Below are 23,951 nucleotides of genomic sequence, written 5' to 3'. Positions count from 1 at the left end.
CTCGGAGCGAGAGCGCCTCATGAATCAAATTTAACGAACGTCTTGTTCATGTTCACAGATCATCATCAGCTGCGACTGCATTTTGATAAAAACCAACAAACATCGCAGGGGTATGGTTGGGTAAGGGGGCGGAGGGGGGAGATACCATACCAGAGGCGTGGAAGGAGGGCTAACAAGCTGAGTGATGTCTGACTGACTGGACGGGACTGAAGACTCGAAGACTGAGGACCGAAGACGGAGGACCGAACAGAACCGATGGAGGAGGGCGAGCCCCGAACCGAGGATGTTTCTATTTGGAGGAGAGCGCACCCCCTTTTCAAGGTGCAGGGGTGGCGAAGGGAGTCTGCCTGCCTTTTTCGACTGCAAATTATTTTTTATTTGCCAGGAACGAAGGCACGTCTGTCTGCCTTGCCTTGCTTTTGGCTTGGACTCTTTTTCTTTTTTTTTCTCGCTGCCTGGGCTTTTGTTTTTTCGAGAGAGTGTGTGTGTGTGTGTGTTGTCTTAACTGAATAGCTCGTTAACATTATTGAGCACTTGGCGCCAGTTGTTGGCAGCTTGTTATGGCCAGAGACCGGGGACCAGGCCAAGACCAGAGACATGGCCCCAAGCGAGGCCGACTTTGGAGCCAGTTTCCTGGGCCCACACCACACGCCGTATTTCTTCTGCTTTTTTTTTTTTTGCTCCTCTTGGATTGAAAAGCCTGGCTTGCTCGACAACAAAACGATTTGCTCTCGTTTGTGTTGGTTCCACAGGCTCGGCTTTTGGGCTTTTGGGCTCTGCTGAGACGCCAGACATCAGACTTCTGGCCAAAAACGACCGAGACCGAAACCGAGATTCAGGTTCGTGCAAATCGTTACGTGTAAAACTTGCACCTTTTGACCAGAGCACCCAGCGTCCGTCGTTGTTTGTTTTTGCCACACACATTTTAACGGAGAGCTAATTCAATTTCCCCCTCAGCCAAAAGTGTTGAAGGCAGTTGGCCACGCAAAACGGCCAAGGAGCCCATGAGCCCATAATTAAGCTTAATTAAGGCTCAGTGCGTTTTCCTTTCCTTTGCCCTTTTCCTTATTTATTTTTTCTTGTGTGCGAGTGTTAAGGTGTCGCTCAGTTGTCCTTAGCCTCGTCAGGCCCACATAGGGGTTAATGGCTAATCAATTAGCCCGGCCCGAAAATAAAATGCTCAACGATTGAGTTGTAATTGGGTTGGGCTCGAGAAAAAAAAGGGAGAAGGATGATAAAACTGGGAGCAAAGTTGGGGAAACAGAATGAGGTCAGCAAAATATTGTCAAAATAAATAGTACATTTAATTTTAAAGAATTATGATGCACCTGGCGTTTTGTAAGGCAAACAATTCAGATAAAAATGCAGCCCTCTACAAAATCATAATCACACAATCTCTTCAAGAAAACAACTCAAATATATGCATGTATATTTTAATCCCGACAATGTGTGTAAATTGATAAGCGCCATTGAAGTCTGGCAAACAACTAGCCAAGTGTATATGAAGCACACATTAAAATACCCATCAAAATGTACACAAAAAGCACACTTAATAATGTGTTCATTAACACTCGAATAAAACGCACTTCATACATAATCAATTTAGTGGCTTAGCAGGAAAAAAAGAAAAAAAACTGCAACTGAAACTGAGACAAAGTGCAAAAACTCACTGCGAATAAATTTATTATTGCTATTATTTGTTAAAAATACAAATAGATCAATTAGGGATTTGTATGGATTGTTTTGAGATCCGTACTAAACTAAACCCCTCTCATCCCTTGAAAAAAGTAAAAAATAAAAGGAAATGTGGTATTCAAAAGGTATGCAACATTCAATTTAGTGACCCCTCAGCACTTATCTAAATCTTGACTGCCTGCGGTGGCCATGTAATCGATTAGCGATGCCATCAGCGGATCCGCAGGTGACATCTGTGTATCCTGTGTGTCCTGTGTCCTGTGTCCCGAGTCCTGACCACTTCTCTCTACCCTCCTGGCGTCTATTAGCGCACCTGTGCCTTTGCCCCTGCCTCGATGGCAGGTGAGAGGTGAGGCAACCAGCCTGCCTTAGAAGCGTCAATGCATTATCTGATAGTCAATCAAACAGCAGCCCAAAAGTCAGAGAAGAAGAGGCTGCACTGGAGACAAACAGAAGGAGGAACCGAGAGCCGAAAATAAATAAGAGTTTTTGGCTTGCAAAACGCATTCGTGGGCCTCTTTTTGTTCACCTTTTTTTCGGTTTGTCAACAAGGCGCGGGGATTAAAGTAGCACCTGCAGAGTGGCCCAAAGGGAACCGAAATTATTGGTAGTGGTGGTGGGGAAAACCTCGAGGCCCGGGGCCCGAGTTATAGGGGCCGGGGACTCGTTGACAGTTTGGCTTTGTGACAACAAAATTGCTGTCGTTCTTTTCTCTGTTTTTTTTTTTTGGAGTGCCTCCTTAATCTTTGTCAACACATATTGCCAATGGATTTCCGATAACCAGAAGAGCCAGACGATCCAGAAGGGGTGCATATTCAACATCATCTTACATCATTTGACTAGAGAACATCTGTCCCTTCGTCCGGTTGATTTATTTATTTGGCCACTTTTTGCATTGCATTTAATTTGAATTTTATTGAATGACAATTGCATGCAAATTCCCTGCAAAAAGGAGGGTTTATTTTTTGCATTTTACAGATGTACATCGTTTGGGTATTTGACAAATTTGTGAGCGCCATTCGAGAAGAGAGAAAAATAAGTGGGGAGAGTGGCCAAGTCAGTCAAGTCAAACAAGGACCAAAAGGCAGCTGCATCATAAACGTTAATTACCCACACACAAGGAAGGATCGGGGCAAATTAGTTAAACCAATAAACTGACAGGCCCAGACTGACTGACCGACCAAGTGGCCGGGCCGTATATCAAGTCTATATAATAATAAAACAATTTATGAACGCATAACCACGGCCCCAAGTCCTCGTAAACACGCTGCCCGTTTGTTTTAGCCTGTCAGTTAGTGGTAACGCCCACTCCCGCCGTCTCGTTTTGGCCCGAAATGAATGGCCATGTCATTAAGATCCGAGAGGCCCCGAAACCCCGAAACAGGATCACTGGGAAAGAAGACCGCAGATACAGGGGATAAAATTCTAAAATATATATACGTAAAGAGTTTAGAGAGTTTATGGTTTAGAAGGGAAGGGAAAGAAAGGGATAGTCTTCCTATCGCCTGGATTCCTTATCGATCCACCCAGATTGACCCTGACCATACATAAATCTGGCGCAATGAATAAATCAAATGTGGGAAATCGGGTGTAATTACAATTTGATCGCTTCATTTTGGGAGAGCGTGAAACGAGGGAAGCTAATCGTGATCTCGAGCAAAGCTAAACGAATTTGAAATGCCCTAAAAAATTATCTGAGCGAAAAGTTTACGACATAAAAATTTAAAACAAAAACCGAAATTTGGTAATTCTGTCTAAGTTAAATTAACAAAATAAAAACAAGATATATTTCAAAAAATAATAATACACCGAAAGAAAGGGTATAGAACTCGCTTTCTTATCGAGAGGAAAGCGATTAGATTTGTGGCGCTGTCATCGCGACTACTTTTCTGGCCTGATAAGGTGCCATATTTTTTGGGGAGAAATCGAAAATATAAAATAAAAACATGGCTGAACCCGTTAACCTTGTCAACGATTAGAATTCTCGCAGTCGCCGCCGCCTCTCAATCTTTTTTACCCCCCTATTTTTCGCTGTTGTTCAACTTAATTGTTATGAATTGAAATGCAGTTGTCACGCAGATAAGCACAAAAGGAATGGAGAGACAAGGGTTCAGGGGTCGCGGGTTCAGGCTCTGAAAACTCGGATTCGAGGCGACTCAGCGACTCTGCGACTTTGGGTGTTGATTTATGTTGTCTGCGGATGGGGCACATAAAAAACAACCTCAACAAGTGGCGTTCCGACAAGTGCAGCAAAAACAACACTTTCGAATTATGTTGGGGGCATAAAAACATCAACAGATTTGTTTGACATGTGCTTCGTTGGACAATCGGATTTGTTTTTATTTCGAAAAGATTTTATAACTTAAACAATTATAATAAAAATATTTACTAAATTGGTTGGATAATTTCGAATTAAATTTAATAATTAAAACAATTATAATAATAATATGTAAAATACTCTTTAAAACTGATTAGTAAATAAAAATAATATTAATTTAAATATATTGTTTTAGACATCTATGCGTAGCCAAAATTTACTCCCTTTTTCAAGAGTGCTGTTTTCTATATATATTTTGAGTGGACATCGCCAATATGGATAATTATATGTCTGTTTGTAAGAATATGGGCACTTCCAAAATGTTGCTCGGGACATTTGCACACCTTTAAAGTTGAAAAAAAATTGTAAAACAATGGATTTAAATTTTAATTATGGGCTTTTCCTTTCACTCTTCCCAAGCTCTATTTTTGGTAAAAATCTTGATTTTGTACCACTTTTAGTTTTTAAGATATCGGTAAAAAACTGCCGTATTCGCTCGGGACAAAAATAGAAGTGGATTTCGGGGAAGTTCATACAACACCAGAAATTAGCTAATTCTGATGGAATATTTGAATGCGATTTTTTTTAGAATGTCGTTCAAACATGTCGCTATGAAATGCTTTTGGTTTTACTCAAAAATTCTTTGCCGTTTTTTTTTTATGCAGTTTCAACCATATTCGCTCGGGACATGTCGCTCGGGACATTTTTTCCGACTGTTTTGTAAAGCGGATTTCTTTACCTCTATCTCTCAATTGCTGGATGTTTTGCTTTTAACTTAATAGTTTAGCATGTGAATGAAGCATTTAGTACAGAAAAATGTCACATATTAGCATTCCTATAGGATAAATTTACAACAGAAGATAGGTCCAAAAAATAACAAAAAAATAGCCAAAAAGTGATTTTTGCGTATATTGGTGGGGTTTGTCATAAAAATAATCAAACTGTACTCCAAATTTGTAGTTAAGCTCAGTATCCAACTAATTAGAAACTAATATCGGGGCAAAATCACGTGGAAATATGTTTTATTCAAGTTTCAAGGTTTTTGGCTTGGTGGACTTTTTTTTGGAAGTGCCCATATATAAACAAGGTCCACCCCTTTTTGCTTTGGTTTCTTTTTGTTTTGTATTGTCGCCGCTTTTGTTTGCCTGCCTTTTGTATTGTTTCTTTGTTTTTTTATTTATGTTTTTTTTTGTTTGTCATAATTGCTCATAATTGCGGCTGTTGTCACACACACACACACACACTGACATACGGAAATGCACACATGAATTTGCGCCATTTTTGCTGAAACACTTTGTTTTTTTTTTGTTTTTGTTTTTGTTTTTGGTCGCCATCATTTTCGGTCAATTGACACAGACAAACAAAAACCCACACACACACACCCTTTTTTAATTTCATTTTATTTGCGAGTTCTAACCTTGCAAATGCAGCCCCTCTCCCTCTTTTTGCAGCCACCCCTCTCTTTCCCACGTTTCACCTGCTCTCCTTTTGGGATATCGCTGTCCCTCTTTCTCCACATGTGTGCCCCGCTGCGGTGCGAAAGAGATGGCGCGACGCCCCCGCATTTATTTTTCTTTTCGCTTTGTTTGTTTTCTTTTATTTATTTTGGTTTGGTTTTTTTTTTTAATTTTTTGTATGTGTGCCTTGCTTTGTTATATTTGCTTGGCTTGCTTTATTTATTTTTTTGTATATTTTTTCTGGACTGCCGGTCAGTTTTTTGCCGCTTGGTCCGCCCATCGCCCCATCTCTTTTGCTCCTCAGCTCATTTGCATGCAAGAAATGTTCTCTACCCTTTTTTTGTATTTTTTCTTAATTTTGCCTTTGATTTGCCAGTATACACACATGTATGGGTGTGTGTGGGTGCTTTTTTCTCCTATTTTTTTCCCCCGCAGCTTATTTGCATTCATTTATTAATAATTTTCAGTTTCCTCCGGCTTTTAGCCTGCTTAATATGCAAGCCGACGGCTTCGTCAGTTGTGTGACTTTTCGCACAATAATCAAAGGCAGCAGCAACAACAATTGGCATAACAATTTAGCGGCAATTTTTATTTTTTTTTCATTTGTCGCACATGCAACGCAGGCAAAACGGTTGAATAAAATATGATGATTCTGATTTGCATTTTCGAGAATCGTTTACATGTAGTCATACGACCGAAACTGATTGAATTAGATTATAAATTGCGGGGATGCACCTATAATTTAATTAAATAAAAATTAAGTTATTTTCTCTTGTTGATAATACAAATTTACTATTAATCAAAATTTTTGTAAATATTAAAAATATTACTAAATTTATAAAAAATAAAATGTATTCTCTCGGTAAAAATTAAATAAATAAAATATTAATAATATTACAACATAGTTTGTAAGTCATATTATAGGAATATTAATTAAAATTGTATTCGTTGAAATCGGTATTCCTCTGTTCAAGTTATGGCCCTTTTAAGGGCAAAGATCCCTGGCGACCCGCCACTAATTGGTTCAACCTCAATTGGGTTCTTGGCCAGAGTCTCAAGTTGGTTTCGGCCAAGATGCAATTGCAGGGCCAGAGAATATTCCATTTCCCAAGTGGTGGAAGTGGAAGCGCTGGTGACATTTGCAACAAATCAGTAGGGAAATGGGGGCGGTGGCAAGAAAGTATCTCATAGATACAAAGTCGGTGCTAAATTATTTATGGCCAAGTTTTAAATACATTTTGTCAGGGGGCAAAGGCAAGGGCAGGCGAGAGAGTTTGTCTTATTTTTAATTAAATTGTGCGTCAAATGTTTTGCAGCTCGTTGGCCAAGTTTGTGGAGTGCTGGGTGGTTTCGGTGGGTGTTTCCTTGGGTGGCGCAGTGGGCGGTTCTCCGGGCGGTTATTTTTTTTTGCCCTGTCAATGTTTGCCTGGCAAAGTGTAAGTAATTTATGCGCATTTAGTGCTCAAGTGAGCTCAAAGCGAGCAGATAAAGAAAGATGAGCTCAAGATGCTCTACAATTGGAGGCTGGGCATGGATGGATTTTGAATTTCAGGGCTCGGGGTTGGGGATGCGACAAGGGCCATCGAATGAAAGCCGACTGAGCTCATTTCCATACAAATTGTCGCAGTTGAAAGCCATTAAAGTGGCAGCAACAAACAAAAAATAAATAATAAGTGGCAATGCATATGATTATTTGCCTTTACGAGTAGTTGTAACTTTCCAATGGATTTATTGCAATAATAATTAATTTTATTACTCCGGCTATAAATAACCTGGATAACTATTTTTTTCATAGCAGTGAAAAATGGCACTTAAATAGTACTAAATATTTTTGGGATTTACACACTTGCTACAAAAGTATTTTAATTGATTTAATAAAGATAAAATATATATTTTTAACAGTGGAATGAATATATTCCAAAGCTCCCTGGTTATTAATCTCAATTTTATTCAAAAGAAATAATTATTTTTATGCAACCCCCCAACTTTATTTGTTGTACAGTGAGTAATCGCTAAAGCAAACAATCCCGATAGCTGCCACGCCCCCAGCGCCCACGTTTAATGTCTAAATTATGGTGGTAGGCGCCATTAACGCGTTTCTGTTTGTTTGTTTGCATTGCATTTTTCCTTTTTTCTTTGCCATACAATATAAACCCAAAGCTGAAGATCCTTCTTGAGTGGTTGGGATCACGATCACGACGACCAATATGATGATGATGATTCAGGGGGAGGGGGTTTTGGGGAGCTGGAGGAGCTTGAGGAGGAGCCCACTGATGGCCATGTCGATGCACACATCCGCACATCCGTTTAAAGAGCTCTGAAAACTGGGAAATGTGGAGGTTGCTTGGGATTGTTCGCTGCACTGCGAAAAAAGCATACTCTTTTTAAAAAAATTTAATCATTTAAAGGATTTTTAAATTTTAATTGTGATTATTCCAATCAATTTCATAGAAATTAAAAATTATTTAATAAATAATTAAATATTTATTTTCCACTTGATTTTTCCTTCAGTGCTGAGTGGTTTGTTGGCCAGTTGTTGCTTGAATTGTTGTAAACTCGGTTTGAGGACGCGGACGCGGCTAATAACAGTCATCACACACGTCAGACACTCATAAATCCTCAAAGTCAACAAGGCGGAGGGCACGTAACGAGCCTAGGTTCCAGAACTTAGGTTCCAGGTTCCCCAGGTTCCCGGGCTCCAGGCTTCAGTGGGATCCGGGATCCCAGTTCCCAGTTCCAGTTTCTCAATGAAGAGGAGATTCAGATTCTAAACGAGCTGCGTTTAAATGTTGTTAACATAACCGACATGCGGTTGAGAGACAGGACAGCCCAAGGACCGGATTCTAATGTGTCCCACACACGGCGAACTCCAAGCCCCATCATCATCATTATCGTCTTCATCATGATGAAGACAGGCAACATACTGCAACTTGTTCCAGCCCACAGAGGAACACACAGCTCAGAAAAAAACCCAAAGAGAGGGCCTCCATTCATGGGTGGTGTGCACTGAGGTCCCGAACGCATGTTTATATAATTCTTATTTATGATCGAACAGCGATAAATTCGCATTCTCTCTCGTTGCCTGCGTTTTGCGTTTTGTTTGCTTGGCTTTAAATAAATCAAATCAACACGATTCGGAGAAACCTCCTCCCAATTCTTCTCCGCCGAAGAGCCGATAAGCCCCGAAAAAACATAAGGCAACAGAAAATATTGAAGAAATATGAAGAACCCCGGGGGAAGAATCTCGGTAGAGAAATCTACTGTGTTCACCTGTTCAATTCTTTTGGATTTCTTTAAGTTTCTGCTGCTTGGGGGCTTGTTCTTTTCTCCACCGATTTTTGGTAGCAAGTTGCACTGAAGACAGCTGGCTCGGCCACAAAGCTTCTGAAGATTTAAACCATCGACGATCTTGATCTAACGTTTCTAACCCAGCTATACGTTCCCGCTTCTTCTCTCTTTCGAAATTCCTGCAGTTGAGACGCCTTAACAGCCTTTCCGAGATACCGAGATACCGATCTTGATCCAGAATGGGAATTCTTTGGGTTTTTGGTGGCGCTCCCGAGGACATTGCGTGCTCCGGTGTGTCAGTTGTGCTCAAGGACTCGATGAAGAGACCCCGATGACCGATGGCTGTCATAAGGCCAAAAAAGGGACGATGGCCATACGCATATTTTTGCGGTCATACGAAACACGACGAAGAACAAACAGAAACTTACAACTGCTGCCGTTTTTTTCTCTGCTCCTTTTCTTCAGAGCCCCTTTTCTTTGCCAGAGAGAAGAGAGAGGGGAGATTCTTTTTCTTTTGCCCGGAGCCAGAGTCTACAAAAGGTGTTGACCAAACAACAACGGCAGCAACTGGCCAAAACACGAGGGGCAACTGGGTACACGCGTCTTAACAAGAACAACAACACCACCACCACCACCACCGCCGCAGCATGGCTAAGAACCCAGAAGACGGCCAAGAGGCCAGAAGAGAGTGAGGAAGAGGAAGAGGAAGAGAGCAAGTGGTTGGCCCGGCTGCGAAGCTGTTGAGCGCATAAAAAACGTTATAAATAACACGCTCGAGCATTTAACGCGCCAAACATGTGTTCCACTGTCCAATTTGTGGTCTGTTTACCTTTTGCCAATGTGCCTCCGCTCCTGGAGAAGCCAGGGGCGCAGCCCGAAAGGGGGGCAGCACCCAGGAGATAGTCGAGCCGTAGATGACCAGATAGGTAACGATGGCCACTCCCCCGGAAAGTTGGCCCAAAAATGAAGGGAAACTAAAGCTTAAATCAACAGCTGATCCAGCTGAATGATAAAGGAGTCCAGGGAAAAGGAAATGGGGTAAAGTCTCGGTTTCCAAACTTATTTTATAAAGCGAAAATAAGGTAAAACCAAATTAAATCTTTTCAAAACAAGAACAAATTAAGGATAGACCATATTTTTTAAAATTCCTATGCTAAAAATATGTCACTATCCTAAATATCACCAAGCTTTAGATAAAGAACAAGTGGATTTATTAGGAACTTCTATTGGTTTGTACCGAAATGCCTCAAAAAAGGCCACTCTACCTATTTAGACGAGGAACCAAAAACAAGGATCGGCAAGAAGGGCACAAGGAAGACGAGAAAGCCAAAAAGCCCAGCGGCCTTTGATGATAATAAAGTGCAGATACAAACGACACTGGACAAGTGGCCATATGAAGACGATGTGGAGGGAGAACCGAGAGACCGAAGGGCCGAAAAGAGACAGAAAAACAAACAAAGCTAAACGAGAAGAAGCTGAGCGATAAGAGGAGAGAGGAGGGATCAGGATGAGAACGGAGGCAGAGAATGTGGCTTACCTGGCGCTATAAGGACGGATCAAACAAAGAAGGGCAAAAACAAACCCCCGAGGGCTGCGATCAGATCCCTCCAGGCAGCTGACCTTCTCCCTCTTTCTGCCCCCTAACCATCCCATTCCATCCCATTCTCATCTTCCGCCTCCCTTTGTCTTCCCATTTTGTGCGATTTAGCTCGCCAAAATCGCTCAGGCGCCGGCGCAGGGGGGACAGGTTGAGCGAGAGGGATTTGACCAGCGGACCGAGAAAAAAGAGCGCAGAGAACCGGAAGAGGGAGGCCGAAAATAGGGGTAGGGGGAACGGGAATGGGCAATGCTAAATGGGGATTACCTTCTATTGTGTGCGTTCGAGTCGGCCAGCCAGTTATCTCAATTATGCTAATTAACAATCGCTTCGAAAGCAAGCAACGAGTGCGAATTCGAAAGACATTAGCTCTACTGACCCATCAACATACTTTGAGTAACGAAACGAAGTCAAAACTGACATCTATTGAAAAACAACGAGTAGCGAGTAAAGTAACGAGTAACTACTTAATTCCAATTATGAAACTTTCTTCGGAATTTATACTTTAATGAACGGTGTAATGACAACGAGTGGCGAGTAACGAGCGGCGAGTAATGGAATTCCACAGGCGATGGGAATTGCCGCAATTGACGGTTGTCAATCACAGTTCAGATATCTGGCCAAGTTGTTTCTGCCTGTCACCTAACTTGTTCCACTTTCTGTTTTCCCCCCTTTCCCCATCTCTTTCTCTCGTTCTCCCCGTCTCTTTTATTTCTCTTCCTCTCCACACACGATTGCACACTTGCACTTCCGTTGCATTGGTTTTCTGCTGCTGTTGTTGTTGCTGGGGCAATTGCAATTGTTGTTGACTGCTGACGACTGCCTGGCAATTGGCAGTGCAACAAAATAGCTATTGACAAATTATGACCAACTAAAAGTAATTACACGCGACGAGAGGGAGACGGCAGATAACGAGTTCTGCTGACAACGCGTTAATAGTACAAATAAGCAACGAGTGCAACAGCGGCAGCAGCAACAGCAGCAGAGCAACAATAACAGCAACAGCGTCAAGAGCCGCACTAAACATACACTTAATATTAATTGTTTTTTATTAACACGATCCGGCTGCTGTACGCGGGCACTTGCTTTGCTTTTTCCATGCTCTTCCTCAGCTACCTTCTTTCGTACCCTATAGCCAAAGTTGGGGATTTGCGATCCCAGCGATCTTGATAACTGTATGAGATGGAGATGTGAAATTTGGTATAGGCATATCTAGGTGTCATTTGTATTCATAAGCTTTGCTTAGGATTTTGAAATCTCAATGATAAGTGATGATTTACACCAAAAGCATGCTTTTGCAGCATGAAACTTCAAAGGAGAGGTACATTGTATTATTCAGTTGGCCAGACTTAATTTCTTTCCGTTCTTGCTGGCTTTTCTGCTGTTTTATTGCGGCCGTTGCTGAGATTCATTAATAATTCAAAAAATTGCACATGGCCGGCGGCGATGACAGTCGGCAGCGACGCCGGCAGAGGCAGAGCGTGTAATCGAGTTGTTAACTCAAAGTGACAACGAACGCGAGCAGCGACGCCGACGTCGCCGTCAACAGCATGTGCACAACAACAATTAAATGCAGTCAACACACGATCGCAAAAAAAAAAAAAAAAAAAAAAAAAAAAAAAAAAAAAAAAAAAAGAAAAGAAAAAAAATATATATTAACCAGAGCGGCCAAAACGACAGAAAGAGATGGGGAGTGTGACTTTGACTTTGTTGCTGCAATTGCTTTTAATGCTTTTAATGAAATCAACACTTTTTACTGCCACTTGCACGCAATCTACTGCTTCTTATGTTTCTCCTGCTTTTGCTTTGCTTTTTTTTTTGTCTTACGTTTTTCGCCCGGCTTTTTTTGGGCTGGCAGCTTAATTAAAAGCCAAAACAGCTAAAACATATTTCGCGCCTTTGTTGCTTAACAATTAAAATCAACACCAACAACAACAACAACAGGAGTAACACCAACAAAAGCCCAACTTCACACTCAATTAACGCGATGCAGGCAGACAAACAACAAAAAACAAAACAACAAACGAAAAGTATAGCAGCAAAACAACACCATACATATGTAAAGCATAAAGCAAAAAAGTTTTGCTGCTGCTGTGAAAATATATATGTATGTATGTATATAGCTCTTTTTTTCGTCACCCACTAGAAGGAGTGGGTGGAAAAGCCGGGCGGGGGGGAGTAGGAAAACGCAGCACAGACTGCAAAACTTTTGTTTGCTGTTAATTGACTGCACACACAAAATAGCGGTGGGAGGTGCGAGAGAGCCAGAGAGAGGCTCAGATAGAGATAAAAAGTAAGCAAAGCTCTTGAGCAGATTTCCTGAGTGTTGGTGTAAGTGTTGGTGTAGGTATTTAGGTAATTTAGAGTTACAGTCAAGAATGATAAGTAGTCTACTCGTTGGTGTAATTGTTGGTGAACCATTGGAGTAATTGTTGACTTTATTGCTGGTGTACATTATGTTGAAACTACTGCAATTATTTCCTAGTTTAAATATGTTCTTATAAATTGTTGTTGTAACTATTGGTGTAAATGTTGGTGCAATTGTTGGTTAAGTGTAGACTTTTTCTGGCCATGCTCCACATTAGTTCTGGACAAAAAAGACTTGGGCATGAATGCAAACGGATAGCACACGTCATTGACACCTAAAAGCAACAACCACAAACAGTTCAGTGGCACTACAGTGATCACAATCAAAAACGAAACACATCATTGACAGCTTTTAACACTGAAGTTTTCAATCGTGCGATTGAATAAGAAAACTCCCATATCAAATGCAACATTTGATTTTCTGAGCCCCTGTCTTAACTTTTCTAGATCAACCAGCAAGGGGCTCACTGTACCCTGAGTGGGCACAGTGGACCCTCCCTCAACCTATCCACATCCACTCCGTAGATGTGCGTGCGTAATTGCCTTTTGGCTTCGTGTTAATTTCCCTCGTGGAAAACCCTCGACAGGAAAACACTGGAAAGGGGAGACCATGGCGTAGGTGCTACATAAATTTGATTTTTATTTTCCCAGAAAACCGAAACCGAAATAAGAAGAATTTTTATTCATAAAAATCAAGTGGCAACATAAATTCGTGTGTGTTACCAAAAACGTAACTGGCCGCCTGCCTGCCTGTGTTTTGTTCTTTTCTGTTTCTGTTTCTGTTTCAGTTTCTGATTCCGATTCGGTTTCTGTTTGGCAGTTTAATCAGGCAAACAAAACACGCAGAGCAGTTAAAACTCACCAAATGCCCCATACAATTTGTATAATTTTTCAGCCCAGAAAATATTAAATAAATATGCACACACACACACACACTCGCACAAAGACATGTGCATACCAGCAATAATAATAATAAAGAAAAAATAAAACCAAAGCAACTCGTCAATTTTCGCCACTTAAAATTCATAAAGCGTCGCCTGAGCCCCAGCAAACTTCGGCGAAGCAGAATATAATATATAGAAGCAAAATCGGGGAGAATCGGGGAGAGAAGAAGGAGAGGCTACCACAAGGATTGCATTTAACTAAAACTCCTGAATATGACATCTAAATATATCCATTTTTAGACATTTATTTCTAGCAAGGTAAGTAAAACAATTTAAGGCATTTATTTTGACATCTCTAAACTTGATAAGGGTTAAAGAATTAATGAAAGTTTACGAAAACGCTTGTACATTTATTTTAATACTTTGACAGTTATTATACAACTTATTAGATCTTGGCTAACATTATAAACATTTTTCAATATTATTTTTGTTTTATAATCCACATTTGCCCCAGCTGAAAACAATACTTATAATTTCTGGAAAATTTAAATACCACCAGACCGCTCTCCATCACTTAAAGATAAGATCAGGTTCAGGTATATCGCATAGATCAAAAGGATTTGGGGACCAGCTTAGCTGCCTGCCACATTTCCGCGAAAATTTCCCAGCTCAGTGAGCGTCCTTTTTTTGCCATCGTGTTCTGGTTTTTTTTTTGGGCCAATTAGCGTTCTAATCAAGTGTAAACTAATGCTAAAAGCCAAGCCGAGTTTGCCTCGAACGCGTGAATTTGCCACGAGGACAAAACGGGCAAAAAAAATTAGAACAAAAGGGACAAAAACAGGGTGACGAAGGAAACGTTACAGAAACAGACAAATAAGTAAAAAAAACAACATAAATTTAAAAACAGTGACGAAAGTTACGTTAAAATAAATGATAACGAAAAAAAAGAAAAAATCCAATTTAAAACAGTAACAAAAAAAAAAAAATAGTAACGAAATAAACAAATAATAATTCATGTCGAAGAAACAAAATGTTAAAAAAAATCGCAAAATATTTAACACAAAATATCTAATAGAAATTATTTAAACATATAAAATAAAACATGAACGACGATCTCAGGATGCTTTCGATTTTTTTTATTTCTTTTTTATTTTTTGTGAAAGAGACAGCTAATTTGACTAATTTGGCCGGCGTGTGTGCGAGCGGGATGGCCAGAGATTGTCGTTGACTTTGTTGCTGCTGCCGCTCTGCCGGCGAATTTCCTTTGATCTGCCATCGCACATCTAGGAAATGTTTGTCAAATTCATTCGACCGTTCTCATTGTTTTTGACATTTCTTTTAGTCTTCGCTGTTGCTTCTTCTTTTTTGTTGTTGTTGTTGCTGCAGCTTCTTTTTCTTCTTGTTTGTCGTCTGCTCGATGATCACTTTCTCTGCTTTTTAAGAGAGCCTTTTTCTTACTTGCTTTTCTTCTCAGCTTTTTTGCTGAGTGAGCGCCAATGCCAAACACATGTCTAGCTAACAACTTGAATGCATTGTTCTCTGGCCCTACAGCAGCCGTCAGAATAATAGCTCTAAGGATAACACGGCCAGCAATTATGATTTTTGAGTTCTTAACTTGTTAAGCATTATAAAAAAGTATTTAAGTTTAGGAGTTCAAAGCTTGGAAGTTAAACCTAAAAAATTAAAAAAAAAAATTTTTTTCATGGGTGTCAAATTGTAGGATGATTTTCTCAGTTCTTGAAGTAATGTTGTTAGTTGGATCTCTTATTGACCCTAGCTGTCCTCCTCGATCCCCTCCCCCTTTCGACGACCCGATTTTTGAGCAGACCCCACCACTCCACGCACATTCGTCAGGCATTGTCGTTATTTTTCTGGCGCCAAAAAGACGCCGTCTTCGTCTTCGGCTTCGTCCTCGATAGCTCCGTCTCTTTCTCCTGTTCGCTCGCCTGGCATTCTGTTTTTGGATGTTGCTGTTGTTGTTGGTATTCAATTTTTTGTATGTTGCTCCATTCTTTGTGCGAATTTTTGTTGTTGTTTTTTGTCTGTCTTTCCTTTTTTCTGTTCAGTTTTGTGTTTTTTTTTTATTCTCTTTCCTTTCTTCTTTTTGGGTTCTTCTGAACTCATGTTGTTCATTATAAAGGACGTCATCATCGTCATCGTTTTGGGTTGTTGCTGTCGTTGTTGGTTGTCATATTTTGCGTTGTTTGCTTTATGCATTTCCAAGTTGTCCGAAAGGGAAAAGGGAATATCAGAAGCAGGGGAAAAAAGTGAACTTGGAAGCCCGCAAATGCGTTTTAAATATTCCATTCCATGCAATTCAAGGCGGGCTGTTTCGAATTCCAGGCGTTGCCAGTGTGGTTGTTCAGGGGTTTGAGGTTTGGGGTTCCAAATGTGTGCCATTTCCAGTGTTCCCTGTGCTTGCAATGTTTCTGTGCGAATTGAGGGTTTTGCAAGGCTTTGCTGTGTTTCATTCCACCGTTTCCTGTTCCATTCCATTGTACCGCTGTTCACTTCCATCGTTCCACTTTCGGGTTAGGCTAGTTTTCTCAACGCCCCCACCTCAAAAGAGATAATCAGCCATTAGGCTTATCAGTTACCCACCAAACCGGGCGTCTCATTAGCCAAGCGGAGCGTGTAAACAGCGGAATTCTCTCGATTAAGACCGAAACCATTTAGCGGCATTTTGTTACCATCAATTTTCGGCTGGTTGCGGTTCTCTGACCAAAAAACTCAGACGTCATTAAGCCAAGTTAAGAGCACCGCTAGCCGCGCTTCAATTTTCAACTTCCACAACTTGCAACTTCCGCTGCGTGGGCGCTTTATTTAATTTTGTTTTTTTTTCTTTGCGCAGGGGGGCTTGAATTTTCACCGGCGACGGAAGCGCTTACTTAATTAGCCGAACCAAAAATAAAAAACAGAAAACAAAAACAGAAATTTTGGTGTTCGTCAAATTAATTTCCATTTAATTCCAAGTGGGCGTAAATGCAATTTAAATTAACAGCCACCAAAATGCGCCACTTAAATGTCTCGCTGTCTCTCTTTTTCTCAAACGCTTGTCGCTTTTTAATTTGTTCAAATTTTTTATGACATTTTTATTGTAATTTAAGCAGCGTCGGATGAGGATTTGGATTTTGGTTTTCGGATTTGGGTGGTGCGGATTGTAGTTTATAGTTTGAATGAAACGGGTTTTTTAGGGAGAGATATTTGCTGGGAGGTTTGATTGAATCGAGGGTTGTCTGTCAGTCGGCCATGATCGAAATGGTTGTCTTTTGACGATCGCACAAAAATTACAAACAAAATAGAGGCCATTATAAAAAAATCATTCTTCGAAGGCCATTCTTAGTAGAGTTATATATTTAAAAAGAAAATTATAAAGAAGAACATTATATTCTAAAACTATAATTATAAAAGAGAGCTCTTATCTTGCCTTACATATGGCAGGGCAGGCACATAAAAGTAGTAAATTGCCCACTAACCATTTAAAAACAATTTCTGTAAATAATTACCGGTTATACACGCACGATATGTGCAGTTATCTGTGGGATCCCACCGATTTGCGCCATAAGCTCTACCCGGCGAAATCAATTTGAAATCAAATTACGTGCAAATTATCCAATGGACTCATGAATTTTCCAAGAGCTGCGCGATACGTAAAGGCTATATCTATCTAGTATCCACCTATATATCTATCCTATGGAGTGGAGGTCTCTGCATACCTGTATCACTATGCCAATTATTATGCATTTTTTATCGAATCGAAAATTGTCAAGTGAATTTGGTATGAAAAAGGCAGTGAGAAAGGGTAAAAGAAAAAACGGGAAAAGAGGAGGGAAAATTACAGCGCAGCACCGAAGAAATTTTCAAGTTGCTAAGCAAATTATGTGTAATTTAGAAGGGGGATTTTTTCCTTTTTCGTAAACCCCCTCCACCCTTCCGCCACTCCACCTTTTGCGTATTTGTCAACTTAGCACATCGATAATTTTTCCTGCCCCCTTTGGCAGGACGACAATTTTAACACAATTATGAAAAACGTTTCCAAGATGGTGGAGCAGGAAAAGTAGGGGTATTGAGAAGGGGGTTCTCTCCTCGAGGGTTGTAGGTTGTGTTCACTATAACAAAATTTCGCCCTCAACCCCCAAATGACCCCTTTACCCCGCCCGCCAATGACTTTGTGGAGGAAAACTTGGGAAATATGAAAATAAAAATGGGGGAGGGCGGAGTGGGGAGGGGGGACACGCCCATTTAATTGAGCCTACGGCTTCGAGGAGGTGGGCGTTTGGGGGGCGGGGCAGGCCAGTGCACTTTGATTGCGTTTTGTCGCCGTCAGCTGAGTTTTTACCCAAAACGAAAGAGCCAAGGAGCGCAAAAGAACAGAAAAACAAAAAAAATAAATATGGAGGAAATGGAAAATTTTTATTTATGAAAATTAAACAAGTGAACTTTGACAGGCGGTTGCCCAGGGGTTGACCCCAGAAAAAAAGAAGAAAATACAAAAAGTCTATAGGAAAGAGTGTGTGTCCTTTGGCGTGTCATTAAATATTTTTGTCTGTCACATTATCGCATGCCTGTCACAAAAATTTCTGACAGCAATTAGAAATTTAGATGGGGGATACAAAAAAAAATATATATGAAAAATAAACGAAAAAAATACCAATGTAATAGTTTTCAAGACCTAGTCTTGTCGGGATATTATAACTAAACAAATTAAATTTAATTTTAAAAATTCGAGGAAATAAGTTGGATTATTCCATAATTTCGTTTTTCATCCATATATTTATTTCTCATTGGAGGGCTTTCTAGAAACGATTCTGGTTCCAATATATTGCCGCTTTCAATTAGCTACAAACTGGCGAAATCAAAGCCATCTCGCACCATCTTTCTATTTTTGAAACGATTTTTTCGTTTTCCCCCTCTTCCTCTCGGGGTCAACACTTGATAATTTTTGACATATTTTTTATAGACTTACTTCCAATGGCTTTCGATGACTTCTGAAATCCTATTTCCTTGACTTCTCGCACCGAAAGTGTCGCCAAGTGTTCAGGGGCGTGGAAAACGAGGGGCGAAGACTTTATTTATTTGCGCGCTTAGACGGCAATTTCAATTAATTGATAAGTCAGAGCAACGAGCAGCAAAACGAAGAAAGATTTCACGCTATTCGCTTTAGCGATTTAATTGCCGGCGACAAATTGAGAAAGAGGGAGCGAAAATATTATGAAATCAAAGTAGAGCGAGAAAGACGCTCAAGTGGAATTTAATTTTAGACGTGGGATGATTTCGTTTGAAAAGAAATTAAGTAATTTCCAGGGAGCTGTCAAACTTTTGTGAATGACTAAAAACTAAGGCCACAAGCCTCGAAAATGATTGCATCCATGAATCGAAACAAAATTTGCTAAAAAAGAAAAAAAATGAGGCACAAAAAAGCGATTGAATCGAGCTCGAGCCAAGTGAATGCAAATCCACTCGCAAAACATTCAAGTGGCACTCACATGAAGAGGCGAAAAAGAGGGGGCCGCGGGGATGGGGGTTGTGCGGCAGGAAAAACAATAATTTTGACATTGATGATGATGGGGCAACGGCAACAGAAGCGGCAACAATAATTCTGTTTGCTGTTTTGCCATTTGGTTGTTGCTTTTTTTTTCGCACGTCTCGCAAACATGCAACAACAGCAACGTGTGTGTGTGTGGCGTGCAAAAAAGTTGCAACTTACACACAGCCATAATCTCCATATGTGTGCTAGGTACAAGTACTTAAAACTTTTACAAGCCACCAGGGGTTCTCCTCCTCCCTCTCCCTCTCCCTACCTCTCGCTCGCCATCTCGTTTGCTCCCATTCCTCATCTAGGGCCGCCCCCACCACGCCCCCTTTTACAACAATTGCATGCCACACTTTGGGGCAACCCCCTTTTCCCCCTTTGCAGGGTCATGAACTCGGTGGCACGGAGAAAAAATAACATTTGCATATTTTACAATTATCCATATTCTATGTTTATAAATTAATTTTTTTTCTGTTGTGCTAATCCTTAAAATCTTCTTTAGTATTCATCTACATATTATTTCCGAATTTCGGTTATTGCTTAAAGGTTTTTAACTAAAGCTATATTCGTTTTATAGTCAACCTCCACAAAAAAATAGGCACACTTTTATAGGCATAGTTAGATTTATAGATATTTATAATATATTTAAAAACCCTGTTTGTAAATACTTTTAATTTTTTCCCAGTGCACATATTTTTTTTTGCCAAGTTGCAAAGTGAAGAAACAAGTTGGTGTTTTTTGTTGTTGTTTTTTTGAGGTGGGGATTGTAGTGGGTTGGTTTTTTATGCCCATGGCTTGGCCACTTGGTTTAGTTTCACACTTCAAATCGCCAAACTGCTAATGAGCTTAAGGATATAGCCAACAAAACGAGAACCCCCCCCCCCCCACACACCTCCTCAAACTCGAAAAATATAATTTTCATCAACTTTTTTGTGAGTGTGGCTTGTTGTTTGGTTTTCTGTGTGCATATTTCCCCAAGTGCGAACAACCAACAACAAAATGCAACTACTTGCATAAAGATGGGGGCGTGGGCGTGTGCGGTGGGCGGTTGGCGGCTGGGGGCGTGACCAGGGGCCCCTAGACACCTGGCCAGACGTATTCGCAACTTTCAGCACACAAAACTATTTGCAAATATTTTATTTTTGCGCTTATTTCCACTTTCTATTGGTGTTTTTGCCACGCCCCCGCCGCCAGACCGGCATTGAAACTATATGTATATATATTTAGACGTATATATATATATGGAGAAGAAGGCGAAAAGGCGGAGGAGGCGTTGGCCAAAGAGGCTTAGCCGAGGCGTCAGGCAATTTGTAGCTTAAAAAAGCAACAACAGAAGCTAATTGAATTTGGCTGGCTACGAAATGAATTACCGTAAAGTGGAAATAATAGTTAAAGAAAATATGGCAAACAGAAATAAACGCTAATTTATGGCTATACCTTTTGGAAAATATAGTCATTTCCAGCAAGGTTTTTAACTCGTAAAAATAAAAGTGCCTCAGCTTCGGAGTAATTGTTAAATTTACAAAAAAAATCCTTCTCTTCGAAAATAGAGAAAAAAGTATGACTAAATTTTATACATTTTTTTTTAAATTATCTTTAGATTCCCTTTAAATTTCCCTGCATTTTTGCAGCCTTAATTGTTTTGCAAATTATAAGGGGCACTATCGGCGACATTTTGGAGTGCATTCACAGCTGCCACATCTTGCACTCACTTGACACTCACTCCATTCACTCCGACTGAGTGTGAGTGCGTCGCCGTGAATACTTTCTCAAGTAGGTGTGAAGCTCAAAACGCATTTTCACGCTCCAACGCAGCTTGAATGTCAACGTCGTCGTCATATAATCACCATCGTATCATCATCATCTTCTCTCGAGGGAGAGAGTCTGACTTTTGTGGATCTCAGAGGCTGATGACATGCTGCTGGAAAAATGGAAAAATTATAAAAACGACAAAAAAAAAAAACGAAACGAGACGAAACGACAAAAAAAGGGGAAGAACAGGGGCGTCTGTTCACCTACTTTCAGCTCAACTGGGCGTGGAACTTGGGAGCGGTTTTAACGGCTAACGGGAGCTTGAGACGTCGCCACACGTGCTCAAGTGGCCAAGGCTGCTGCCCGGGTTGTGACCCGACCTTCGGCCCTTCGGCCCTGTGGCCCCAGATCTGTGCCCTCGATTGCCAAAAGCTCGACGAAAGGCCACGTTTATTTGCCAATATAACGGCGAAGAAACGCATCCGAAATATTACTAACAATTTTATGCGTTCATCACTCCGACATCCCTATCCCAAATTCAAAGCATATTAAGGGCTTTGTGAGAATTGAGTCCCATTAATGTACAATTTTGTACATAACATCACTGAATATTAATTCGCATCAATTGGTTTCAAAAAGTCACTTTTTCTTTATAATAATCACAATTCGAAGTTTAGTTTTGTATCACTTTTTGTTTTAAAATTTCACCATAAGCTTTAACCTACAGCTCATTTTATGGTGTTTTGATTTTTTATATAAACAACGACATTTTTAAAAGAGCTTAGAGAGTTTTCAACATTAGAAACAAATGATATATCTCGCATTTATGAATCCTAACGCATTATTATTTTCTTATAGCCCACACTGTTGATATTCCTAACACTCAAAACACACTCAATATTTAATACATTTCGAAAAGATTTTTAGGGATCAGTTTATAGATATGATAAAAACTGGAAACTGTTTTAAGATACTATATTAGAAACTTGGATAATTTATTTTATCCTTTTATTTCGCTTACCGAATTTTATTTTTAAAATGAGTTTTGGGATACATTTATATTTTAATTAAAATGAAAATTATTAATCCCATTGAACTGGAAACATTTTCAAGATCCCATACCGGAATAATATTGGAACTATACTTTTTACTTAATATCAAAGACTTTTTTACGAATTATTTGGGATTTATAGTATTTAATATTTACGGAAACCAACTTGATGATAAGTAAACTCCCCTTTCCGAACAACTGCTTCGATATAATGTACGAAGTATCCCTTATAAGGAGCTATAATCCATTTCACATTTTTTAAATAATAGATACTGAACCCAAAGTAGCTATAGCCCTTTTAAAGAACCCCTGGGATCGAAACTCACCTGCCGCTCTTGGTGATGACCATTTCCGTGCCCAGCTTGTGGAACTTCTCCCACAGATCCTTGCCCTCCAGCGTGACCTTGGGATCATCGACGACGCCATCGTCCTCGGGCTGGAGAGCGCGGAGCGGTCGCATCGCCGGATGGAGCTGATGGGCGACGGCCGAGGCGAGGACGACGTCCTCGGCGGTGGTGTAGGCGCTGCCCAGATGGTGGGCGTGCGGGTGGGCGCCCGGGTGGTGCGGCGGGAAGCGCAGTCCACCGCCGGGATAGAGGCCCGGATGGGGTCCTGCGGGACTGCCAGCTAGAGCGGCCAGGGCCGCAGCGGGAAAGTATGGAGGTGGTGGTGGTGCCTGGTGTTGCTGCTGCTGCTGCTGCTGTTGTTGTTGTTGCAGGTGGTGCGGCGGTGTGGGTGGCGGCAGACCCGTGGCGCCAGAGGGCGGGGCAGCGGCACCCGTGCTGGGGGAATGATGTGGTGGGTGGTGCGACGGATGGGCGGCGGCGGCGGCAGCTGAAGCGGGCGGTGGTTGTTGTTGTTGTATCCCCGAAACACCAACAATTGTGGGCGGTGGTGGTGTGCCAGCGGGCGATGGCGTTTCTTCGGTGGTGCTCAAGTGGTGTCCTTGCTTTTGATTTGTATTATTATTATTCGTATGGTTGTTATTATTATTATTATTCGTGTTGTTGTTATTGTTATTATTATTATTGTTGTTGTTGTTGTTGGAACTGGAGTTGTTGGTGTTGCTGGTGGTGGTGGTGTTGCTGCTGCTGTGGTTGCTCTGCGGCGATAACTGCGCACCACCACCCGTTGGTGAAACGGCCACAAGACTGTTGGTGTTATTGGTGTTGCTCGAATTGGTGTTGTTGTTGGAATTGGTATTAGAATTCGAGCTGTTGTTGTTGTTGTTGGTGTTGCTGCCGCTGGTATTGTTGTTGCTACCCGCCGTCAACAGCGAGGAGACGCTGAAGTCAGTGGGTCGTTGCGTTAGCTGCAGAAATGGATGATATGCCATCCCATTGGCGAACCTGGCGAATGGATCCTCAGCAGACTGATGAAGTAGCAGCTCCTGGACGTCGTATCTCATCACATAACCGTTTCAAACAACCAAGTGCGTCATGCAGAAAGGATTTCCCACGGCGATCTCTCAAAACGGGATCTCTTTAAAAATTTCCTTCTTTTCTAGTTTTAGATTTGTGTTTTTTGTTTTTTTTTTTATGTTCTACAGGTACTTGTTTTTTTTTTCTTTAATTTTCCGGGGCACACTCACTGGCACTTTTTATTTCTCTTGTTGTTGTTTCAAAAAAATTCTTGTTTAATTTCTGCAGAAAAATATAAATATTTTAGTTGGTTTTGCCGTTTAAGATTTTCGAGAACGCTTCTTAGTCGTTTAGAAATTAAAAGTTTGCCTTGGGTTTTTCAATAGTTTTTCAATGGTTTTCTATATTCTTTGTTATGGATTTTGATATTTCTCTAGTGTTTTCAAATTCGTTTCTATCTCAATGGGGTCTCCTGCCTTCTTATTGGTGTTTAAAATGGTGTTTAAATAATATTTTCGATTCTATTGCCTGAATTTGGGGTTCTATAGCATTTGAATTATGTTTTGAAGATCATACTCGAATAAATGATATGTTTTTCAAGGTTATCCTATCCTATTATAGTTGGTTTTTAATTTTATTTAAGTTTTTG

The 23,951-nt window shown here is 40.7% G+C and overlaps 1 protein-coding gene across 1 annotated transcript in view; it reads right to left on the bottom strand.

Moving 5' to 3' along the window:
* bi (T-box transcription factor bifid) overlaps positions 1–23,951 on the bottom strand; it is a 62,517-nt gene that overhangs the window by 37,873 nt on the left and 693 nt on the right. Inside the window, exon 2 of the mRNA XM_070218975.1 lies at positions 22,268–23,584. Coding sequence (XP_070075076.1) covers positions 22,268–23,349 — 1,082 coding nt within the window. The 5' untranslated portion in view covers positions 23,350–23,584. The remainder of the gene's footprint in view (positions 1–22,267; positions 23,585–23,951) is intronic.

This window comes from Drosophila takahashii, chromosome X (assembly GCF_030179915.1).
Source record: "Drosophila takahashii strain IR98-3 E-12201 chromosome X, DtakHiC1v2, whole genome shotgun sequence".
NCBI classification, from domain to species: Eukaryota; Metazoa; Arthropoda; class Insecta; order Diptera; family Drosophilidae; genus Drosophila; species Drosophila takahashii.
Note: the sequence above shows the minus strand (reverse complement) of the source record. Positions and strands in the feature narration are given on the sequence as shown.